Source organism: Panthera tigris, chromosome E2 (assembly GCF_018350195.1).
Source record: "Panthera tigris isolate Pti1 chromosome E2, P.tigris_Pti1_mat1.1, whole genome shotgun sequence".
NCBI classification, from domain to species: Eukaryota; Metazoa; Chordata; class Mammalia; order Carnivora; family Felidae; genus Panthera; species Panthera tigris.
In genome coordinates this window covers 42,009,516-42,033,589 of record NC_056674.1, presented here as the reverse complement: position 1 = coordinate 42,033,589, position 24,074 = coordinate 42,009,516, and the positions used below count along the sequence as shown (strand labels likewise).

At 40.7% G+C, this 24,074-nt stretch overlaps 1 protein-coding gene across 10 annotated transcripts in view; it reads right to left on the bottom strand.

Moving 5' to 3' along the window:
- LOC102950310 (chemokine-like factor) overlaps window positions 1–23,604 on the bottom strand; it is a 32,545-nt gene extending 8,941 nt beyond the window's left edge. For 3 of the 10 annotated variants that reach the window (XM_042968025.1, XM_042968028.1, XM_042968029.1), the window contains exons 1-3: window positions 23,409–23,604; window positions 17,712–17,870; window positions 7,241–7,336 (exon numbers count right to left, since the gene is read on the bottom strand). In XM_042968025.1, coding sequence (XP_042823959.1) covers window positions 7,241–7,336; window positions 17,712–17,870; window positions 23,409–23,480 — 327 coding nt within the window. In that variant the 5' untranslated portion in view covers window positions 23,481–23,604. The other 7 variants (XM_042968033.1, XM_007090239.2, XM_042968032.1 and 4 more) reach the window with 7 other exon arrangements.
- Window positions 23,605–24,074: the final 470 nt, after the last annotated feature.

The window sequence follows — 24,074 nt, the reverse complement described above, 5'->3', positions numbered from 1 at the left end:
TATCCTGTTCAGTGCATAATGAGACAGAAGCAGGTGTGTGCATTCATTCTGCCATAGACAGAGAGGTCCAAGGACTCTTTCTGGGTATTAGACTAGTTTCTCCCCTGGGACTAGGGCAACACCCTGTCATAGATGAGTTATGTCCTTGTCCAGAAAGATAGCTCTTTGGTTTTCACTTGAGGAGAGACGCTACTCTGGGACCAAGAGCAGAGCTTATATTTGAATTACGAAAGTGAACACTTACAAGTAAGGACCAATCTAAACAAATCAGCAAGTGGTGAATGTCTAGTATATATATTATAATAAAAAAAGAACGATGCACATTTCCAGAACTGTGATGGCTATATACAACTCATGGGCTTTGGCAGTGATGAAACAAACTAATGCTCCTATAAGACCCTGCAATGAAAGAAACAGAATTTGTTTTAATTCACATGGGCTATTAAAAAACAAAGCTAACCCATAAACTGTTAGGAAGTAAATCTGACTATATGGCAATTGCCTGTATGATTTTGTACGTACAGTTTATGTGTAAAATTTCTCATATTTTCAAGAAATGAAATAATACATGGAAATAATTTAAATGGACATTTAAGTACAGAAGAATAAAAAAAAAAATACTGATTTGTTTCTTCTTCCTCAACCCAATCCTAGTCTATTTCCTTAAAAGTAACAGCTGTTCACAGTGTTTACTTCATGCTGGAAAGAAGTAAGTACATACGAGTAGAGTAAATATATGCTGATTTGATAGAGTGAGGTAGAGCTCCAGTTTTCTTTCCAAACTGTTGATTATCCCAACATCATTTATTGGGAAACACCAGTTATTTTCCCTGGTCATCTGAAATCCTACCTTTATCATGTACTAAATTCTCATATGTATTTGGGTCTATTTGAGACTATCCTCTCGTACTGAGTTGCCGATTCTTTCCTAGTACTTTTGAAATTACAGGAAATTAATTTTATATTATATTATTGTCTGACCTAGTCCCCTTTTCAGCACTCATTCTCAGATGGTTTATAAATCCCATGTTTGTCTTGGTCTAGTTCCCCAAACTAAGCCTGTTGGATTTTTTTTGGGGGGGGGGCTTTTTGTGTGTGTTTTGAGAGAGAGAGAGAGAGAGAGAGAGAGAGAAACATTGAGAGCAAGGGAGAGGGGCAGAGGGAGAGAGAGAGAGAGAGAGAGAGAGAGAGAGAGAGAGTCAGTCTTAAGCAGGTTCCACATGGAGCTCAATTCCACAGGCTCTCAGCATGGAGCTGGATGCAAGCCTTGATCTCACAATCCTGGGATCATGATCTGAGCCAAAATTAAGAGTTGGTTGCTCAACAGACTGAGCCACTCAGGTGCCCCATAAGCCTGTTAGCATTTTTATTTTTTTTTTTGAGAGAGAGAAAGAGAACGAGAAAGAGAGAGAGAGAGAGAGAGCAAGTGAGTGAGGGGGTAGAGAGAGAGAATCCCATGAGGGGCAGAGAGAGAGAGAGAGAGAGAGCACAAGTGAACAAGGGTGAGAGAGAGAGAGAGAGAGAGAGAGAGAGAGAGGGAAAGAGAGAGAATCCCATAAGGGGTAGAAAGAGAGAGAGAGAAGTGGGCATGTGTTCATTCAAACCCGGGCTCTAGCTTGTGAATCGTGAGATCATAACCTGAGCTGAAGTCAAATGCTTAACTGACTGAGCCACCCAGGCACCCAAGCCTGTTAGTATTTTAACTGGGATTTCATTTAAAAGCCTGTTGGTATTTAATTGGGATTTCATTTAACTTCTAATTTGGAAAGATTAAAAAATTTACTCTTATTATTCAAGAATAAAGTATGTCTTCCCAGCTATTTTAGTGGTTTAAAAATATCTCTGAGTTTTTAAAGTTTTCTTCATATAGGTCTTTCAAATTCATTTAATTTAATCTTAGATATTTTATCATTTTATTGCTCTTGTAAAGAGGAATATTTTCTTCTATTTTAAGTTGTTGTTCTACTAACTCCTAATGAGTTAGTAGAAAGTATCTTGTTCTAAATTGTTTCCCAGTTGATTTTGAGTTCTTTAGATATACAGTGATATCAGCTGAAAAAATGATATATTTTGCCTCTTATTTTCAACTGTTCTTTATTTTTCCTGTCTAATTGTGATGATTAGCTATTCCAGAAAAATACTGAATACTAGTATTGATAAGGGCATCCTCTCTGTTCTTTATTTAATGGGAATACTTCTGATATCTAATCATATATGATGCGGACTTTTGGGTTTATTTTTATAATGTCAACAAAATATCTATGTATTCCTATTTTTTATGGGTCCCTTTCTTCTCTCTCTCTTTTTTTGCTATCAGAAATAAATGTTGAATTTTGTCAAATGTGTTCTTTTCCTTATTTGATGTAATCTAATTTGTTCTCCTTTTACCTATAATATGTTGGGTTAGTTTAATAGAGTCCTAATACTGAACCATTATAGTATATTTTTTTAAAGTACTGATGAATATTTTCTGCTAATATATTGATACTTAATCCTGTGATACAAGTGAGATTTCTAATTTCCTTTTTCTGACTTGGTCAAGTTTTTATATCAGCGTTCCATTACTTTTTTTTTTTTTCTTTTTTGAGAAAGAGAGAGAGAGAGAGAGAACAAGCAAGGGAGGGGCAGAGGGAGAGGGAGAGAGAATCTTAAGCAGGCTCCACACCAAGTGTGGAGCTCCATCTGGGGCTCGATCCCATGATCCTGGGATCGTGACCGGAGTCAAAATCAAGAGTCAGACACTTAACTGACTGAGCCACCTAGGTGCCCCAGTGTTATATACAACTTTGAAAAATAATTTAGAAGGGCTTTTTTCCTTTTCCATACTTTGAAAAAGTTTCAGTAGTATCAGAATTACATCCCATGGAAGTTTGAGTTAATTGTGTGAAAAAGTCTGGCCCTGATATACTGTGAAGGATACTCATTTGATTAGTTCTCATTTTCTTCTGTATTTATATTGGTCTGTGTTTACATTGGTTTTTCTCTATTCTGGGGTCAGTTTTGGTAATTATGTTTTCCTAGAAAATCAACTATTTCATTCAATTAGTTGTTTATTTGTTTTGCAAGGTAAGCTTGGGTATCTTCTCAGTTTCTTCATCCTTTGTGATTATTTTCCCTGTCTGGTTTCTAACTTTAAATATATGTCCTTTCTTCACCCTTTTCCCCCTATTATAGGCCATTGGTTTATCAGTTTGGGTCAATTCTATTAGTTTTGTTTGCTAATTTATACATTTCTGATATTATCTTCACTGCTTCCTCATTCCCTTTGTGAGGGAAAACCTGAGGAATATAAAAGTAAGACAGGAAAAACAGCGCTGATTTAGTATTAAGGGTTGAGTGAGAGGAGGAGCGAGGGGAGAAGGGGAGGAAAGGTAGGGCAAAACAGAGGTGACTGGCAAAGGGAAGTAGGGAAGCTTTCCGGAGGTGGCACCTCCTGGGAATCACTCCCTGAGGCCGCACCCACCCTGCATCACCAGCTCTCTCTGCTCACCAGCCTCAGGATCTTCAACACTCACGTGGGCAGGAAGAAAAACTGCTTGAAGCTGTCCCTGAATTTGAACAGGACTTTGGCCTGTTCTTCAGCACGCTTTTGGATGGCGGCCTTCTCCCCTGCGCTCTGGGTCACCTGCTGTTGCTTTCCTGGGGGCGTCTTTGAGACTGCAGGCTGTGCCCTTGCGACTGCAGGCTGCGGCGTACTGGGTGCTGTATTCGCCGGGCGTGTGGGCTGCCCTGAGCGTGAGCTCTGCCTTGATCGTGAGCCCTGCCCTGAGCGTGAGGCTTGCACCGCAGCTGCAGATTGCCCTGGGAGTCCTGTAAGCTGCTGTTGTTGCAAGTTCCCTGAGGATGCCCTGGTGTTTGGGGCATTCATGGTGGTCCCCGAGACTGGCTTTGTCAGGCTGGCCCTGCCGCTCTGAGCCTGCATGGCGGCGGCGGCGGCGGCGGCGGCCAGGCTGTCCCCTGGGAACCAGCGTCGTGCCCAACGGCCACCGTCCGCCTATGCCTCGCGCGCACCCAGCTCTTGCTGCCCGCCGACAGACCAAGCCCTCCAGCCACCCTCCTTGCCACCTGGGACGCCATGCCGCTGCCTAGGCTGGGAACTCACTATCCCTGCAATCCCACGCCTCGGTGCTGCCAGCCAGCCAGCCAGCCAGGAAGAGGGCTCCGGAGACCATTTAAGGTGGCCTAGGCGCGTTCTTCTCTGCCACCCAGGCCCCAGAGCAGGAAAACCCAGTCCGATCAGGTCCTGGTGCTCCCAGCGCTCCCTTGGAAGTTATAGTATGGGTGAGCACTGGGCACAGAATTCCTACATCTCTTCTTCCAGCTCCCATATTGAGATTAAAGTGAGAACAACTGCAGAAAATATGTGAAAGAATAAAGAAATATATTTAATACTTAGCATCAACTAAAAAGTAATATAAAATTACAAAACTTATATTTTGTCATGAATAGGTTTTTTTTGATAAGGACCACTTGGATTAAATAGAAGTTTCCGGTAAATGAGGGCCCCGTCGGCAATACAGCACACTGCTGCCAGGAGTCCAAACACCTGGAAACAAACACACTTTGTCATTGCTGTGACCATGGTCTGGCCTTGGGTCATTCACACAGGTTTTAAGTGTGTGCCCACTGGCTTCCTCTCCTGCTAGGGTACCAAGATTGCTCCCTCTGCTTCCACCTAATACTAAAACGGGAAGAGACTTCAGAGATCATTTTATTCTCATTTCCAAGTTTGCCTAGAGAAAGAGAAAAGATAAGTGAGCAGAAATAATATTGACGTGGTGTAGGCTCTGAAATAAATACTTGTCTGGATGTCTTGACTTGCTCTGACATGTATTAGAGCCCTACTGAAGATCATACACTTAATGGATAGGATTCTAAATAGGCCTCAGGAAAAAAAAAATTTACAGTAAAGGGAATAAACTAGAACCAGGTCTTTAGGTACTCTGATGGCTATTTGAGAGCTGGCGCCTGGGCTGGAAAAGAGGGGTATCATTTCTTGCATACTATTTGGTCAGTTCCATCCCATGGCCTGGAAGTTGGGCTTCTTGGCTCTAGATAACCACTCCGTTTCCCATCCTGAATCTCAAACTCAGCTTCTTAGGTTCTGACCACACTCAGTACCTCCTACCTATCCTGTGACTCTGGTACCCTGCACGTTGCTGGTTCCTCTGCCTGGAACCATTCCCCTTTCCTCCCCTGTATTCCTGACAAATTGAGATTCTCCTGCCAAAGAGAGGTAGTTGCTTCCTTTTTTCTGTACCCCTCAGTACTCTGTCAATAGCTTATACACAGCTGTTCTCATTTCTCTTTCCTGTATTAGGCTCTAAGCAAGGTGAGGATAGGGTGGGCTCACATTCTAGTCCAGTGCTGTCCAAAAGAAATACAATGTGAGTCACCAATGTAAGCCACATAATTTAAAAGTTTCTAATAGCCACATTAAAAAGAAAAAAACAAGTGAAATTAATTTTAAGAGAATATTTTGTTTAGCCCAGTGTATCCAAAATATAATTTTGACATCTCATCAATATAATAAAGTTATTATGAAATATTCTATGTTTTTTTTTTTGTAGTAAGTCTTTGAAATCCAGTGTGTATTTTACCTGTATAGCTCATCTCAATCAGACCAGCCACATTTCCATTGCTTGGTAGCCACATGTGGCTTGTGGCTGCTGCATTGGACAGCAACAGCTCTATACTTTGTCAGCATCCACCAAAGTGCACCATTTTATTCTTTCAATGTTTGTTTATTTTTGAGAGAGAGAGAGAGAGCATGAGCTGAGGAGGGGCAGAGGGGGAGACAGAGGATTTGAACAGGTTCTGTGCTGGGAGTGGAGAGCCTGACGCGGGGCTCAAACTCATGAACCGTGAGATTATGACCTGATCCCAAGTCGGTCGCTCAACTGACTGAGCCACGCAGGCACCCCCTGCAAAGTGCACCTTTTTAAAGAATGAATCAGTGAATGAATAAAATAAGTGAATGAAAGCACACTTGACCTTTGAACAACATGGGTTTGAACTGCATAGGTCACTTATGTACGGATTTTTTTTGATGTAGTAGAGTACTATAAATAATTTCTCCTATGATTTTCTTAAAAACATTTTCTTTTCTCTAGCTCACTTTATTGTAAGATACAGTATATAATACATATGATACAGAAAATATGTGTTAACTGTTTATGTTATCGGTACTTCTGGCAACAGTAGGCTATTAGTAGTTAAGTTCTTGAGAAGTCAAAGTTTAAAAAGTTCCAACTGTGTGGGAGGTCAACGTTGTAAAGGGTTCACTGTAAATTCTATGCCCTGTCCCTCTTTATCCATAGTAGAGGGATAAGATTAAAGACAACTGGGGAAAATTGCTATTACAGCACTATCTCATTTCTAGAATAATTCTTATCCCTATGAAGTTGCTTAGGGCTTAGGAAGGAGATGAAAAACTATGGATTCTGACATACATGGCTGGCTGAGAATGGTTAGTTCTCCCAGTGGCCCATACCATGGAAAGACAAAGAAGTAGGATGGAGGTTTATATAAGGAGTTCCTAATTCACATCTTTAGATCAGAGTCTAGAAAAGCCAAATGATTTTGAACCTCCTATAAGAAATCTCAGAAGAGTATCAGATGGAACTAAAACCATATTATTTTACTCTTTTTTATTTTGGCTTGCCTTCCAGGATCAAGTCTGATTAAGCTGGCTTGCTTCTCTTCAAGCAATGTTCAAAATAATATAAGGCTTCTTCCAACCTTATCATGAGACATTTTGTATTACATTCCATCTGAAGAAGGATCTGGACAAAAAATAACTGAGTTCAGAGCAGTCTGTCTCACCTTAACAAGTGGTATGTATCCTTTTCTTTAAAAGGAAGCGCTGTGAAAGTCATCTGTGGCTTTTTGCTTGACATCAGGTTTCTCAGAGCTAAGTGTAATGGATTCCAGTAGCTTTTCTCAGTCTAGTCTAGCCCTACACAGAGGTGGAATATATAGGAACTTCTATTTGGTGAACTTCAGTTTTAGGGTGAAGTCATATTCTTCCACGTTAATCAGGGCATATACTCATACAAAAAATATTAAGCCACTAGGTACTATATACTGGCCTAGGAAATCCAAGGATGATTATAATGTAGAGTTCTGTTCATATATATATATATATATATATTTTTTTTTTTTTTTTTTTTTTTTTTTTCCAAGCAAAATTTAATTCTAATCAAACCTAAAGCAAGAAATCAGGAAGACCTCCACTTACCCCTCCAAGGACTATAAATGTTGTAGTTTCTGGTATCAGTGCCAACACAGATATGATTATCATGAATACTGCTGTTACCATTGAGTTGATAATATCCTAAAACACAGAATAGAAAGGTCAGCTCTGCATGAAGATCATAAAAAAAAAAAAAAAAAAAAAAAAAAAAAAAAGAATCAGCTGCCAACAGATTTTGAAACTTCCATTTTATTAAATAAATTTAGTGGGTTCTTTTTTTAGGAAATCAAACTGCCACTATAGGATGACACCTATATTGAATTTGGTCTATAGTGATGCCTAGTGGTTCTCTTAACCTATGATATACCAATCATTTAACTACTTAGGCTTATTTCTTTGTTCAAGAAACCCAGTACTCATCACAAGTGCCCTCCTTAATACCCATCATCCATTTAGCCCATCCTCCATCTCCCTCCCTCCATCAACCCTTAGTTTGTTCTCTAGTTAAGAGTCTCTCTTGTGGTTTGCCTCCCTCTCTTTTTCCCCCCTCTTCCCCTATGTTCATCTGCTTTGTTTCTTAAATTCCACATATGAGTGAAATCATATGGTATTTGTCTGTCTCTGACTGACTTATTTTGCCTAGCATAAAACACTCTAGCCCCATCCACATCGTTGCAAATGGTAAGACTTCATTCTTTTCGATGGCTGAGTAATATTCCATTATAGATCTATATATCTATATCTATATCTACATGTGTCTATATCTAATCTATCTATACACACATACCACAACTTCTTTATCCATTCATCAGTTGATAGACATTTGGGTTCTTTTCATAATTTGGCTTTTGTTGATAATGCTGCTATAAACATCAGGGTGCATGTGCCCCTTTGAATCAGTATTTTTGTATCCTTTTGATAAAATACCTAGTAGTGCAACTTCTGGGTCACTGTTTTCCAGACTGGCTATACCAGTTTGCATTCCCACCAACAGTATAAGAGGGTTCCCCTTTCTCCACATCCTTGCCAACATCCATTGTTTCCTGTCTTGTTCATTTTAGCCATTCTGACAGGTGTGAGGTGGTATCTCATTGTGGTTTTGATTTGTATTTCCCTGATGATGAGTGATGTTGACCATCTTTTCATGTATCTGTTAGCCATCTGGATATCTTCTTTGGAAACATGTCTATTCATGTCCTCTGCCCATTTCTTCACTGGATTATTTGTTTTTTGGGTGTTGAGTTTGGTAAGTTCTTTATAGATTTTGGATACTAACCCTTTATCTGATACGTCATTTGCAAATATCTTCTATTCTGTGTGCTGCCTTTTAATTTTTTTAATCACTTCTTTCACTGTGTAGAGGCTTTTTATCTTGATGAAGTCCCAATAGTTCATTTTTGCTCTTGTTTCCCTTGCCTCCAGAGACGTTTCTAGTAAGAAGTTGCTCTAGCCAAGGTCAAAGAGGTTGTTGCCTGTGTTCTCCTGTAGGATTTTGATGGTTTCCTGTCTCACATTTAGGTCTTTCATCCATTTTGAATTTATTTTTGTGTATGGTGTACGAAAGTGGTCCAGTTTCATTCTTCTGCATGTTGTTGTCCAGTTTTCCCAACACCATTTGTTGAAGAGACTATCTTTTTTTCAGTTGAATGTTCTTTCCTGTTTTCCACATTGATCTATGTGTCTGTTTTTGTGCCAATACCGTACTGTCTTGATGACTGCAGTTTTATAATATAGCTTGAAATCCAGCATTGTGATGGATTTTTATTTTATTTTATTTTTTATTCTTCAGTTTTATTTTTTATTTTTCAGGATTGCTTTGGCTATTTGGGGTCTTTTGTGGTTCCATACAAATTTATGATTATTTATTCTAGCTCTCTGAAAAATGCTGGTGGTATTTTGATGGGGATTGCATTAAATGTGTAGACTGCTTTGGGTAGTATAGACGTTTTAACAATGTTTGTTCTTCCAACCCATGAGCATGGAATGCTTTTCCATTTCTTTATTTCATAAGTGTTCTATAATTTTCAGAGTACAGATCTTTTTCTTCTTTGGTTAGGTTTATTCCTAGGTATCTAATTGTTTTTGGTGCAACTGCAAATAGGATCAATTCATTGATTTATTTTTCTCCTGCTTCATTATTGGTTTATAGAAAGCAATAGATTTCTGCATGTTGATTTTATATCCTGCGACTTTGCTGAATATATTAGTTCTAGCAATTATTTTGGTGGAGTCTTCTGGGTTTTCTACATAGAGTATTATGTCATCTGCAAATAGTGAGAGTTTGATTTCTTCCTTGCTGATTTGGATGTCTTTTATTTATTTTTGTTGTCTGATTGCTGAGGCTAAGACTTGCAGTACTAGGTTAAATGGTAATGGTGAGAGTGGACATCCTTGTTTTATTCCTGACTGTAAGGGAAAGGCTTTCCATTTTTCCCCATTGAGGATATTAGTTGTGACTCTTTTGTATATGGCCTTTATGATGTTGAGATATATTCCATCAATCCCTACTTTGTTGAGGGCTTTTATCATGAATGGATGCTGTATTTTGTCAGCTTCTTTTTCTGCATCTACTGAGTGGATCATGATTTCCATCCTTTCTTTTTATTAATGTGGTGTATCATGTTGATTGATTTGCAAATATTGAACAAGGCCAAGGATAAATCCCACTTGACCATGGTGAATAATTATTTTAATGTAAGGTTGGATTCAGTTTTCTAGTATCTTGTTGAGAATTTTTGTATCCATGTTCATCAGGGATATTGGCCTGTAATTCTCCTTTTTAGTGGGGTCTTTGTCTGGCTTTGGAATCAAGGCAATTCTGGCCGTATAGAATGAGTTTGGAAGTTTTCCTTCCATTTCTATTTTGTTGGAACAGTTTGAGAATATGTATTAACTCTTATTTTTTATTTAAAAACTTTTTAAATGTTTATTTTTGAGAGAGAGAGAGAGAAGGAGAGAAAGAGAGAGAGAGAGAGAGAGAGAGAGAGGGTGGGGCGGGGAGGGGAGAGAATGAGCAGGGGAGGGGTAGAGAGAGAGGGAGACACAGAATCCAAAGCAGGCTCCAGGCTCTGAGCTGTCAGCACAGAGTCCGATGTGGGGCTTGAACCCACAAACCACGAGATCATGACCTGAGCTAAAGTTGGATGCTCAACCAACTGAGCCACCCAGGCACCCTGTATTAACTCTTTAAATGTCTGGTAGAATTCCCCTGGGAAGCCATCTGGCCCTGGGCTTTTTGTTTGTTGGGAGATGTTTTTTTTAAAGTTTATTTGCGGGGCAGAGGGTGGGGGTTGGGGGGAGAGAGAGAGAGAGAGAGAGAGAGAGAGAGAGAATCCCAAGCACGTTCTGCACTGATAGTGCTCAAACTCAGGACTTGAACCCATGATCTGTGAGATCATGACATGAGTAGAAATCAAGATTCAGACACTTAACCAACTGAGCCACCCAAGCACCCCATTTGTTGGAAGATTTTTGATTGCTATTTCAATTTCTTTGCTGGTTATGGGTGTGTTAAAATTTTTTATTTCTTCCTGTTTCAGTTTTGGTAGTTTGCATGTTTCTAGGAATTTATCCATTTCTTCCAGATTGCCCAGTATGTTGGCATTTAATTTGTCATAGTATTCTAATTGTTTGTATTTCTGAGGTATTCGTTGTGATCTCTCTCCTTTCATTTGTGATTTTATTTAGGTTCTCTTTTATTTTTGATATAAGTCTAACTAGGGGTTTATCAATTTTATTCTTTCAAAGAACCAACTCTTACTTTTGTTGATCTATTCTACTATTTGTTGTTGTTGTTGTTTCTATGTCATTTATTTCTGGTCTAGTTTTTATTATTTTTCTTCTTCTGTTGGCTTTAGGTTTTATTTGCTCTTCCTTTACTTGCTCTTTTAAGTGTAAGGATGGATTGTGTATTTGAGACCTTTCTTGCTTCTTGAAGTAGACCTGTATTGCAATGTACTTCCCTCTTAGGACTGCCTTTACTGCATCCCAAAGATTTTGGACTGTCATGTTTTCTTTTCATTTGCTTCAAAATACTTTTTAAATTTCTTCTTTAATTTTCTGGCTAACCCATTAATTCTTTAGTAGGATGTTCTTTAACCTCCATATATTTGTGGTCTTTCCAAATTTTTTCTTGTGGTTGTTTAAAGTCCTCTACTATTATTGTTATTATTACCGATGAGTTTATGTTTGTTAGTAATTGATTTATATATTTAGGTGTTCCAAGCTGGGGCATAAATATTTACAACGGTTAGATCTTTAATTAATTAATTAATTTTGAGACAGTGTGAGTGGGGGAGGGGCAGAAGGGAGACTCTCAAGCAGGCTGCGCGCTATTGATGCAGAGCATGTGTGGGGCTTGAAGTCACAAAACTGTGAGATCATGACCTGAGCTGAAATCAAGTCAGACATTCAACCAACTAAGCCACCCAGGTACCCTGATTGTTAGATCTTCTTGATGGATATACCCCTTAATTATGATATAATGCTCTTCTTCATCTCTTGTTATAGTCTTTGGTTTAAAAATCGAGTTTGTCTGAAATAATTATGGTTACTCCAGCTTTCTTTTGGCATCCCTTAGCCAAAAGATATTAGCCAAAAATAGATAGATGGTTTTCCATCTTCTCACTTTCAATCTGCCTATGTCTTTAGGTCTAAAATGAGTCTACATTTAGGTGTAAATGTAGGCAGCGTATAGATAGTGTTTTTTGCCTTTTTTGTTTTCTTTTAATCCATTCTGATACCCTGTGTCCTTTGATTTGGAGCACTTAGTCCATTTACATTCAGGGTGATTATTAAAAGATAGAGGAGTTTAGTGTCATTGTGTTACCTATAAAGTTGGTGTTTCTGGTGATGTTCTGTGTTCCTTTCTAGTCTTTGTTGCTTTTGGTCTCTCCTCCCCACCCCCAAGGAGTCCCTGTTAGTATTTCTTATAGGGCTGGTTTAGTGATCATGAACTCCTTTAGTTTTTGTCTGGGAAACTCTTTATCTTTTTATTCTGAATGATAGTCTTGCTGTTTAAAGCATTCTTGCCTGCATATTTTTCCCAGTCAGCATATTGACTATATCCTGCCATTCCCTTCTGGCCTGCCAAGTTTCTGTAGACAGATCTGCCTCAAACCTGATACATCTTCCCCTGTAGGTTGACTTGTTGACTTCAGGATTCTTCTGACTATGATATGCTTTGGCGATGGCCAGCTTTTGAATTTAATGGCAGTTCTCTGTTTCTTGGATTTTGATGTCTGTGCCCTTCTCCAGATTAGGGAAGTTTTCAGCCGTAATTTGCCCAAATAAACCTTCAGCCCCTTTTTCTCTGTATTCATTTTCTGGGACTCCTATGAATGTTATTCTATTTTAATAAGTCATTGAGTTCCCTAAGTCTACCTTCATGATCCATTATCTTTGTTTCCCTCTTCAGCTTCACTATTTTCCATAATTTTATCTTCTATATCACTAATTTTTTCCTCTGCTTTGTCCACCCTTGCTGTTATGGCATCCATTCAGGTTTGCATCTTGGGGGTTATAGCATTTTTATTTTCAGCCCAAGTAGACTTTAGCTCTTTTATCTGTGAAGAAATGGATTCTTTAGTCTTCTATGCTTTTTCCAAGCCCAGATAGAATCCTTGTAATTGTTGTTTTAAATTCTAGTTCCAACGTCTTATTTATATCTGTATGATTAAATCCTTGGCCATTTTTTCTACCTGTTCTTTTGGTGTGAATTCCTCCATCTCCAACAGGTTGTTTTTTCCATTTGTAGATGTGCAGCTTTGTTCTCTAAAACTTCTGATTGTTTTCTTAGGTGTTCAAATTGATTTCTCTAGCTGTTTGGGGGAGAAGACAAGCTTAGGGTTGCCCTATTCCTCTGCCATCCTAATCTATTTCTTTTTTATTTAAATGTAGGTGGATGGAGAACTCATCTAGTTGGGAGTAGATGATACATTGTGTGGAAGGTTTATAATAGAATGGTACACTGGGAAGCCGAAATGCTAAGAGAAAATGTGGAATAGTTTATACTGTAAATGAAACAACTTTATAACGTTAGTAAAATGCAATTGATAAGAAAAGCTACACACACTTGGCAGAAAGTGGTGATTTTCAGGAAAAAACTTTCACAGATTTGCATGAAATGGCTGGCTGATTATGCTATTATTTGATGATGTAGATCATTCATTTATAATTTCTAGAAACAAAGCATTTGCCTTCTGAACAATGGCTTTAAAGGAAGCAACTTATATTTTGAATGGATATATTTTTTGTACAATGGATGTTTTGTATTTTGAATGGAAAAGAAGAATGGTCTATTCTGGATGGTTTACATCTGTTTGCAGGTAACTGTAGGCAGGGAGGTATTGTTAACATAGAAATATCGGACTTTAAACCCGTGGTAACTTAGAAACATAGTTATTAAAAAGAAAATAGGAAGAGGTTCAATGAGGACAGGGCAAGATTAGATGCACAAAAGAAGAAAAAAAGTTCACATTTGCAAGAAATATTAACTGTCCTAGATTAATGCCTCTCTGTGTTGGATACTTTGCTCTGCTTCAAGTCAAGCCACACCTCTACTTCAGGTACACAACCCTGCCTCCAGTGAGTAATTCAGGTAAGTGTATATGAATGGCCTTGGGTAAAAGTGGTATTCTAGGGAATGTAGAGAACCACAGGATAGAAAAGGATGCACCTGTCTCGAAACATCAATGATCCTTAATAGTCATTTAAAACATTGTGTTTATAATGAAAACCAAACATCAATATACCATGGTGTAGAATGTTAATTACAAAAATGGAGATTTCACAGAAATTTTGAGCCTGCACTTGGATACCACTGCAAAGCCCTTGGCTGGTTCACTTTGTGTTTTCTGTCATTGGAACACTTAAGGTTAATAGTCAGAGAAGGCCAGCTCTACACACTGTGTCGGTTACTGCAACTTTGGGACAATGATAAACATAATAAATGTGAATGCATATGACCAAGCCCTTTCCTAAATTAGTAAAGACAGTGGTCATGAGGCAGAAGTACTTACAAGTTACAACTGCAAGATTAATTGGAATCTTCAGCCACCTTTGTGTCCTTCACTTTTGTTACAGTAAAAGAGTTCCAGGCATCTCCTCCATCTGTGCTCTGGCTCCTATTCTCATCCACCACTCTGCAGGCACCTTATTCTATTCATTACCCTTCTTTGTCCCTGGCCAGGTTTCAACTCAGTAGCCCTGAGTTACAACTCTAGTTACAACTGTAATTATAGTTGTCTCTCTTCTCCTGCTCAATCTATTGCCTCAGCTTTACTATCACCTCTCCACTCAAGGCACACCACTCTGGTAAAGGGGCCTCTATTAACACAGTCAGTGAATATATATATTTTTCCAGGACTTATTTTTATTTCTTTACATGTGGTAATATTCACCACTCCTTTTTGAAATGTTTTCCTCTCTGGCCTTCTGTGACACGGGTCTCCCTTGGGTTCTCTCCTGTCTTTCTCTGGCTACTCTTCCTTTTCACCCCATATGTTCGTCTTTCCCAGTTTTACCTTCAGCTTGCTCTTCCCTCTGTGCCAGTTAGACCAGTCTCAGAGATCATTTACCATCACAAGGTGGTGACTTCCAGGTTTAACTCTTCTCTCTCCTGAGCTTCAGACCTGTTTTGAACATTTCCATCTGAATACTCCATAAGCAACTAGAACCTAGTATTTGTCTAACTAAACTCATTCCATTCGTCTCCCTGGCCCTTCCTTAAACCTATTCTTCTTCCTGTACTTCTTATCTCATTATCATCTCAAGATATTTAAGTGGCAGGTATTCTTAGTTTTTCTTATTTACCTATTCGTATCAATTCTACCCCATTAATCCCTTTCTCTCCAGCTACTGTCATGACCTTAGTCCAGGCCTTCATAATTTTCACGTCAGGGTTATAGAACCAAACTTTTAAGTGGTCTCTGAGACCTGCCTCTAGTTTTGTGGCTCTTTAAGCCATTATTGATACTGCCACCAGCAATCCCCTAAATGGTAAGCTGCTCATGTCATTCTCCTACTTAAAAAACTCTAAAAGCTTCCAACGGCCTTTGGGTTAAAACACAGGGCATATAAAGCCTTGTATGCTCTGACCTCCTCCTGCCTCTCAAGCTTCCACTCTTGTCCTCTTTTCTCCACAACTCAATATCCCAGCCATTCAGAACTACATGCAGCTGCTCGAGGTCATGCTCTTTCCCCCCACTAGACCCTCATATACTGCTTCTTCTACCAGGCAAGTCTATGATGACTTGCTCCCCTTCCCTGGTTTGGTGCCTCCACACTATCCTGAGTATACATCTATTGCAGCACCTGTTACACTGAATGGCTCATCTATCTTGCTTCTTGACTACATTGAAAATCTCACAGGTGTAAGATTTGTGTTTTAGCAAAGAACCTGTTACAGAAGCTGGGATTAGCAGACACTTAACACTTGTTGAACAAATGATTCCATAGATCAAGAGCAGAGAGGAATCTTTTCATAATGGAATAAATTGTGGTTTATATACACAATGGAATACTACGTGGCAATGAGAAAGAATGAAATATGGCCTTTTGTAGCAACGTGGATGGAACTGGAGAGTGTGATGCTAAGTGAAATAAGCCATACAGAGAAAGACAGATACCATATGGTTTCACTCTTATGTGGATCCTGAGAAACTTAACAGAAACCCATGGGGGAGGGGAAGGAAAAAAAAAAAAAAGAGGTTAGAGTGGGAGAGAGCCAAAGCATAAGAGACTGTTAAGAACTGAGAACAAACTGAGGGTTGATGGGGGGTGGGAGGGAGGGGAGAGTGGGTGATGGGTATTGAGGAGGGCACCTTTTGGGATGAGCACTGGGTATTGTATGAATACCAATTTGACAATAAACTTCATATATTGAAAAAAAAATTAAAAAAAAAATAATAATCCCGTAGTTGACCATGCAGCACCATTTCTTTTCTTTTTTTTTTTTAAGTAGGTTTCATGCCCAGCGCAGAGCCCAACACAGGGACTGAACACATGAGCCTGAGATCAAAACCTGAGATGAAATCAAGAGTCAGACACAACTGACTGAGCCACCCAGGTGCCCCAGTATAGCACCATTTCTAAGAGATTACAATATCAGCAAAGTTTGATCCTCAGAGATTTGGAGACTAAATTTCAGTGTGGTACACATAGGACACTCTCCCTCCCAGTGTATTCTGTTCAGCTTAGAGCTCCAAGTGTATTACTGGGACATGTAATAAGCTCCAGAGAATTATAGTTTGGAGAAAAATAAATAGTTTTATTAATCTTGGAAAGCAGAATGTGAAGAGCAACTATACCATTTTTTGAGTAAAGAGGATATGGACCATGCTGTTCATGTCCTTGCAGAAATCTCTGGAATAATTTAGCTTAGCCCTTTCTGCTACTATATGACATTATGTACTCTGAGGGTCAACTGATGAAGGCATTGTGATCTCTTTTCCTAGACTTCCCTCCAGTCAGGTCCAGCTCTAAAGTGTGATCAAGTACTTTGGAGAGATGCTATGAAGATCTTCTCTGTTTCCCAGCTTTCCCCTTTTGGGATCTGTTCAGCTTGTGATTAGCTTGAAACATTCATCACTGGCCTTCAAAAGTGGTTCTAGAAGGTACCACCTGAAGGCATGCTTACGGTTTGAGAATAGCTCTAAAATCCTCTCTCTCCTTAACTAGGGGTTATCAGCTTGGCTATCAGCATTTTGGAACCCAGGAGGATGAGACAAGTGCAGCAGAGGAAGACTTCAGTGCAGCTACCAGTCTAAAGGTGGGAAGGGCAGCAGGAGGTCTTAGAAGGGAGACCTACAGAGACAGGATATTGAGGATAAGACTTGAAAGAGGAGAGAGAGGTAAAGACACTCCGTTTTTCCTAGAACTGGATAACAATCCAGGGACACATTCACCTTAACTAGTATCTTCAAATTGCCTATTTTGACAGTTTCTAGAACCATTTAGGCACTACACTGGGCAGTTATTCTTAATGCTATAAGTATGGCAGGTGAAGTTCATATGCTACTAAATAAGGTTGTACAATATAAGTTCATTATTTAGCATTAGTGTTTCCAGAATTAAGATAACATTGTACTTTATTCAGTCTCCCAAATTATCTCAGTTTTCCATTTGGTGGTCAGAGATGTGCAAGACGTGGATACTTGGGTATCTGCCTCCATCTCTCCCCCCAATTTTGAGGCCATATCAACATGTATTTAAAAGAGGGGTAGAGATTAAGAATGTGCTATAATTTTATTAACTAGGATCTTAAGTTTAAATTTCTTTAGAAGATCTACAGTTCAGTGAATTCTCCTGACAGAAGGGTCAGTCACATCTAATAGATGGAGCTCAGATTTATGCTCTGTGGTTGCACCAGGGACAATATAGAACACATTAGCAGTGGATAGAATTCCTCCTTCCTAAGCCTATCAGACATTACCTAAAGGCTTAAGAAAACCAAAGCATAGTTTATTAAGATGTCTCACTATGACAGGAAAAAAGTCTAATAAAACTGAACACTTACAAGCAAAGGCCAAAACAAACAGTCTATTAATCGATCCAGTCTCAGCATATATAAAATTATGAAAAAGAAAATAACAGCGACTTCAAATCCAGTGATGACAATGTACGGTTCAGGGGCTTGTGCAATGATAAAAAAAGCCATAGATGTCACAGTTAGTGCCTATAAGGATAAAAACAAACAGACAAACATGATTTATTCAATCATTATTGAATGCCAAGTTTAAATTGTAAAAATGATCATTTCTTTTTTATTAAAAAAAAATTTTTTTTAACGTTTATTTACTTTTGAGACAGAGAGAGACAGAGCATGAATGGGGGAGGGGCAGAGAGAGAGGGAGACACAGAATCCAAAGCAGGCTCCAGGCTCTGAGCTGTCAGCCCAGAGCCCGACGCGGGGCTCGAACTCACAGACCGTGAGATCGTGACCTGAGCTGAAGTCGGAGGCTTAACCGACTGAGCCACCCAGGCACCCCAAAATGATCATTTCTAAAGTAACTAAATAAATGGGTTTATGCCATATATACACACATCTAAAAGAGGAATGACCAAAATGTATGGATGCTGACTTCTCCTTCTGTTTTAGAGAACTAGGTGTCCCTCTCTGTTATTCCACTTGCACAACTAATACCATCACTTCCCACATTTGTTCCCTTGATCTTTCTTTACTACCTATCTTCTTTTCTGAGACCTTCAATATCTTCTCATTGGTTCCTTTCTTCATCATACTATAAATATATCCAAGTTGTCCTCTCTTAAAACACACACACACACACACACACACACACCCCTCCCATTCATCCTGCTCCCCAAAGAAACTCCTGCTTTTTACTTCTCACTATAATGCTTTTCAAAAAAGTCTGTATACTGACTCCTAGAATTCCTTATCATCTGCTCATCACTCCTTAACTCTTAGCAGTCTGGAATCTACTATCAAATTTAAATTTTTTTTTTTTTCAACGTTTTTTATTTATTTTTTGGGACAGAGAAAGACAGAGCATGAACGGGGGAGGGGCAGAGAGAGAGGGAGACACAGAATCGGAAACAGGCTCCAGGCTCCGAGCCATCAGCCCAGAGCCTGACGCGGGGCTCGAACTCACAGACCGCGAGATCGTGACCTGGCTGAAGCCGGACGCTTAACCGACTGCGCCACCCAGGCGCCCCTCAAATTTAAACTTAGAATGTTACCATGAAAAATACTGGGGAGAAAATTTTAAAATAAATTGTTAAGAAAAACAATTCTCCGAAGAACCCTATGGGGGGGGGGTTAAAAAAATGCAACAATTCTGATGCTTCACTTTTTTTTTACATACTTTCTCTTACCTAGATAGAATGCAATCAGAATGGATGAAAATTTTAAGTGAAAAAAACCTTGATAATTAATCTAATCCAATCACCTCATTTCCAAGTGAAGATACAGAACACAGAAATGTTAAAGTGAACTAAAAGAAAAATAAGCTGATAAGTTCCAGGGAGTCTGTCAACATCATGTTCTTAGGAGCTGTCATGTTACAGCTCTATCCAAAGTCTCTATGTGCTTGGAAAATGGTTTTGTCAAGAGTTTTCCCTGGCTAGACTTTTATGATTAGTCTGTCAGCCAGTACCATCTACATAGTCTTTTTGACCTTAAATCTATTCAGGCTACTTATTTATGATTCTTTCAATTACCGTATTCGTATACAAACAGCCTACCTTTAAGCTTCTAAATTGGTCAGTTTGAGTATGTAGCAAATGTAACCAGTAACTAAATAAGTCATTCTTTGTAATTAACATATTTACTCTTAGCAACATGTCACCTCAAACCACTTCATTTACTCTACTGAACCGTCCCCTTGAGCTCATGGGTTATGATACGTAGGGTCACTTTTTCAGCCCTCATCCCCTTTAAACTTTCCACACCATGGAATTTGACATTGGTGTTTAATCCATTTTCTTACAAGTTCCCATGATTTCAGTTACACTGAGTTCTCCCCCGTTCCATTATTTACAGCTCTTCTATCTTTACTAACTCTTGGCCTTTGTCTCCTGTTCTCTTTTAAATATCCCACTAATATCTCAAACATTTCTTTTACCACTCTATGGAAATTGCTTTTCCTCAGATCATCAGTGATTTCAGAAATACTAAATTTAATGAACATTTTTTACTCCTTATGCTACTGGACCCTCATGACTTGTCATTGGCTGTCTTTTCCTGTTTTTTCTACTCCTTGGGCTGGCATGTCACCTCTCCTAGTTCTTATATCTCTGCAACTATTCTCCCTTGGTGGGCTTCTCTGCCTTTACTCATTCTTTTAAAATGCTGGCATTCCTTTAGATTCTGTCTATGACCCACTCAGTGAATGTGAGTCTTTCTCCCAGGTCTGTCCTCAACATCTTACACTTAACTAGCCATCTGCAATCTCTGAGTACCTGCAGGAATCTCAAATTCACCATCACCAAAATTGAACTCACCTTGCCTTTCCCTCCTGTATGCACTATCTTAATTGGTGATACCACCATCTATCTTTTTTTTTTTAAGTTTAATTTATTTATTTTGAGAGAGAGAGAGCAAGAGAGCCAGTGAGGGAGGAGCAGAGAGAGAGGAAGAGAGAGAACCCCAAGCAGGCTCTGCACTGTGAGCACAGAGCCCGATGCAGGGCTCGATCCCATGAACTGTGAGGTCATGACCTGAGTCAAAATCAAGAGTCCGATGCCCAACCGAGCCACCCAGGCGCCCCAGATACCACCATCTATCTTATCACCCACCCTAAAATCCTAATATCAGTGTTCCTAATTACTCCTCACACCTGATCAATCATCAGGTCCTGCTGATTTGATGCCTAATGTCTTGGGAACTCACTCCCTCCTCTTCATCCCTAAACTAATGCCCTTCAATATCTTCCCTGAACTATGATGACAAAGGTAGGTGTTACAGTAAAATTTCTAAAATGCAAGTGCATTTCTCAAGGGCTCCCTGTGGTCTTGAGAATAGAGCCTACCTCTCATCATGGTATTCAGTCTTAAAGGATTCAGCTCCTGTCCACTTCTCTAGCAGAGTTTCTTCACAGTTTATCCACAGGATAATTCCAGTGTTTAATTCTGAAATTAAACTTCTGATCCTCTGCCTACATTTGCTTCACCTACAAGCTTTCCGTGGATGGCAACTCCACCCTTCCAGTTGCTTAGGCCAAAAACTTGGGAGTTATCTTGACTCCTCTTTTTCTTATACCTCATCTGGTTCATCAGCAAATTGTGTTGGGGCTACTTTCAAAATGCATCCCATATGATCATTCTTGCAGCCTGCTGTGCTACACCCTGATCTGAGCTACTATCTCATTGCCCAGATTACTGCAATAGCTCTAACTGGTCTCCTTGGTTCTACCCTTGCCCTTGCAGCAATTCCCACCCCACCCCACCTCCTGGTCCCCCTGACCAAGCTATTGTCAACATAGCAGCTGGCCTATTTTTTTTTTTTTTTAAATGTCAGCTCATATATAACCTTACTCAAAACCTTCCTCATCTCTCACTGTGTCCCCCTACTGTGTCACTCTACTCCATCCACATTGGTTTCCTTGCTTTTTCTTGAACCTTCGGGTACATTCCTGTCACAGAGCCATGGATGTTCCTTTGCCTTAAACTCTTTTCCTCCAGATATTCTCATAGCTAACACCCTAGCCTCACTCAACTGCTCAGTTGTCATCTCAACAAGGCCTAACCTGATTACTCTATTACTGCAACCTGCAACCTTCCTCCCCTTCCACTCCTTTCCCTGGCTTTACTTGTCTCTTGTTCCACAGCACGTACCACTTTTTAGAATACTGCATCATTTATTTATTTATTGTGTTTACCGTCTGTCTCCCCACCCTCCCACCCCAATATGTAAACTCTGTTAAGGGCTAGGGATCTTTGCTTTGTTCACTGATATCTCAGAGCCTGGAACATGGTAGGCTTTCAATAAATATTTGTTGAATGAAAAAAATAAAACAATGCTCAACTTGTTAAAATTTGCTGCACAAGGGCGCCTGGGTGGCTCAGTCGGTTGAGTGTCTGACTTTGGCTCAGGTCATGATCTTGCCGTCTATGAGTTTGAGCCTCACATCGGGTGGCTGCTGTCAGCGCGGAGCCTGCTTCAGATCCTCTTTCCCCCACTCTCTCTGCACTTCCCCCACATGTCCTCTCTCTCTCAAAAGTAAAAACATTACACAAGTCAAAAAAAAATTTGCTGCATAAATCATGCTGGGTTTTTTTGCCTCCATGTATTTGCTCAGGTGGCTGTCCTTCAGACCCCACCCTTTGCTCCTCTAGAAAGTTTCATGATACCTCTCTTTATCTTGTCCTTGGTTATATGTCTCACTCTCTGGCCTATCCCCATCTTCTCACATATTATGGCTCTGCTCATAGGTCTGTCTCTTTGACTACACTGAAGAAATTCCGTGAGTCAGAGACTTTTGTTTTGGTTGTCTTTGTTGTTCCAGGGCCCAAGTCAGATCTTTAGAATATAACTAAATACTCCAGATGTTTGCTGCAGGAATTGATATGTCTGAAACTATACCTTTCTCACAAGATCTTGTTTCTCCTCCAGTGTTCCAGAGCTTTCAGTAGTGGGCATAAAACTCCAGACCCTGAGGCCAGTTCTTCCCTGATTATTTACTCCTAACCCAAAGTAATCTCTCTGTTCTTCGAACTCTAAAGTAATTTTCTAAACCTCTCTTACGCGTTCTGACTTGTATTAAGTTATAGTTGTTTCTCAGAATCACAGACTTTTGGTGTGGGAGGGACCTTGTGTGCAATTTGTTCTACCCACTCACCTGAAGGGTGAATCTCCTTTACAGCATCCTCGCTCATCTACGCCTGTTAGCTTTTGCTGTTCAGCAATGTACTCCCTTCCCAAGTGGTGTGGCCACTTAATTTGGGCAACTTTCCCAATAGACAATTCTCCCTCGTATTAAGTGGAACTGTTTCCCTGTAACTTCTATTTCCATTCCCTCCTTTAAAGAGAGGTCACCGCTTTAAAATGTAAACATTATTTTTTCCTTCTCCTTTTCTTTTCTTGAGTTCCTTCAACATATTCTCCCGTGACAGTCTCTACTGCTGTAACCAGCCAGGGCACCTTCCTCCAAATCATGGCTCATTCTCTCCAGACCTCTGTTCAGAACTGAGTGCAGGGCACTCGCCATGCCTGACGCCACGAAGCGGGCAGCCCCACTGTCCTCTGCGGGCTAGAAGCACAGCTGCCTGGCCTGGTAACCTGGGTGGCTGGTGTGCAGGGCCAAGTGGAGGCCACTGGTGCAGACCTGCGCACTTTGCTTTGTGACTGTGTCCGTGAACCCCTGAAGGGCAGACAGTGCCTTCTCTCCTTCTGCCCCCGGGTGCACCGTGAACTGCCTTGCCTCTCGGCAGGTCTAGGGTGAACGACAACGCAGGGGGGGCGCCTGGGTGGCTCAGTCGGTTGGGCCTCCCACTTCGGCTCTGAGGGCTCGAGCCCCACCTCAAGCTCTGTGCTGTTCAGAGCCTGGAGGCTGCTTCAGATTCTGTGTCTCCTTCTCTCTCTGCCCCTGTCCCACTCGCGCTGTGTCTCTGTCTCTCAAAAATAAATAAACTTAAAAAAAAAAAAAAAACTCAAAAGAGAAGGCAGGGGATTCCGCTTTGTACACTTGAGAGCCGGCTCCCGCTGCCCTTGAGCACGCTTCAACACCGCCCCCACCCGGTGGCCTGGCCTCACCAGCCGCAGCATCTTCACTTGGCCTTTCACGCTGAAGCAGAAGGGGCGATGCTTCTGCTTCAGCGTCTGCATCGCGCTCGCAGCCGACCCAGCAACAACGCTTCCTTCCTTCAGACCTTCTCCTCAGCGCACGGCTCCGCCAGTCCTCGCGCGGCGACCGCAACTGTCACAGCCACCGCCCGCGGCCCTTCTAGGATTCCCGCCCTCGCGCGCGCGCGCGCATGTCACCGCGGTCTGCACTCGTGCGCATGCGCCCCACGGGAGCGGATTGCTCGCCTCTCTCGCCTTCTCTCTCTGTCTCTCTCTCCCTCTTTCTCCCTCTCTCTCCCTCTCTCCCCGAACTGGTGGGGTTTGCCTGCTACATTTCCACTGACCTATGGGGAACCACGCTGGCTGGTCCCTCTTAATGCCGCCCCATCCCGCACTACCAGGCACCAATGACAACTGCTCTCCAGCAGTCCATATGGGTTTTCCTGTCTGGGAGTGCTTCCGGAGGTGGGTGCGGGATGGGGGTGGGGGGGTGGAGTTCAGGAATGCCTGCTGGGCAACCCCAGACTTTGGGAATCTCAAATAACACCCCTCAGAGAGGATTTCCCTTGGTCACTCCGTCTAGAGTCGCCACCATCACTTTCTCTTCATAGCACTTATCACTACGTGATATATTTA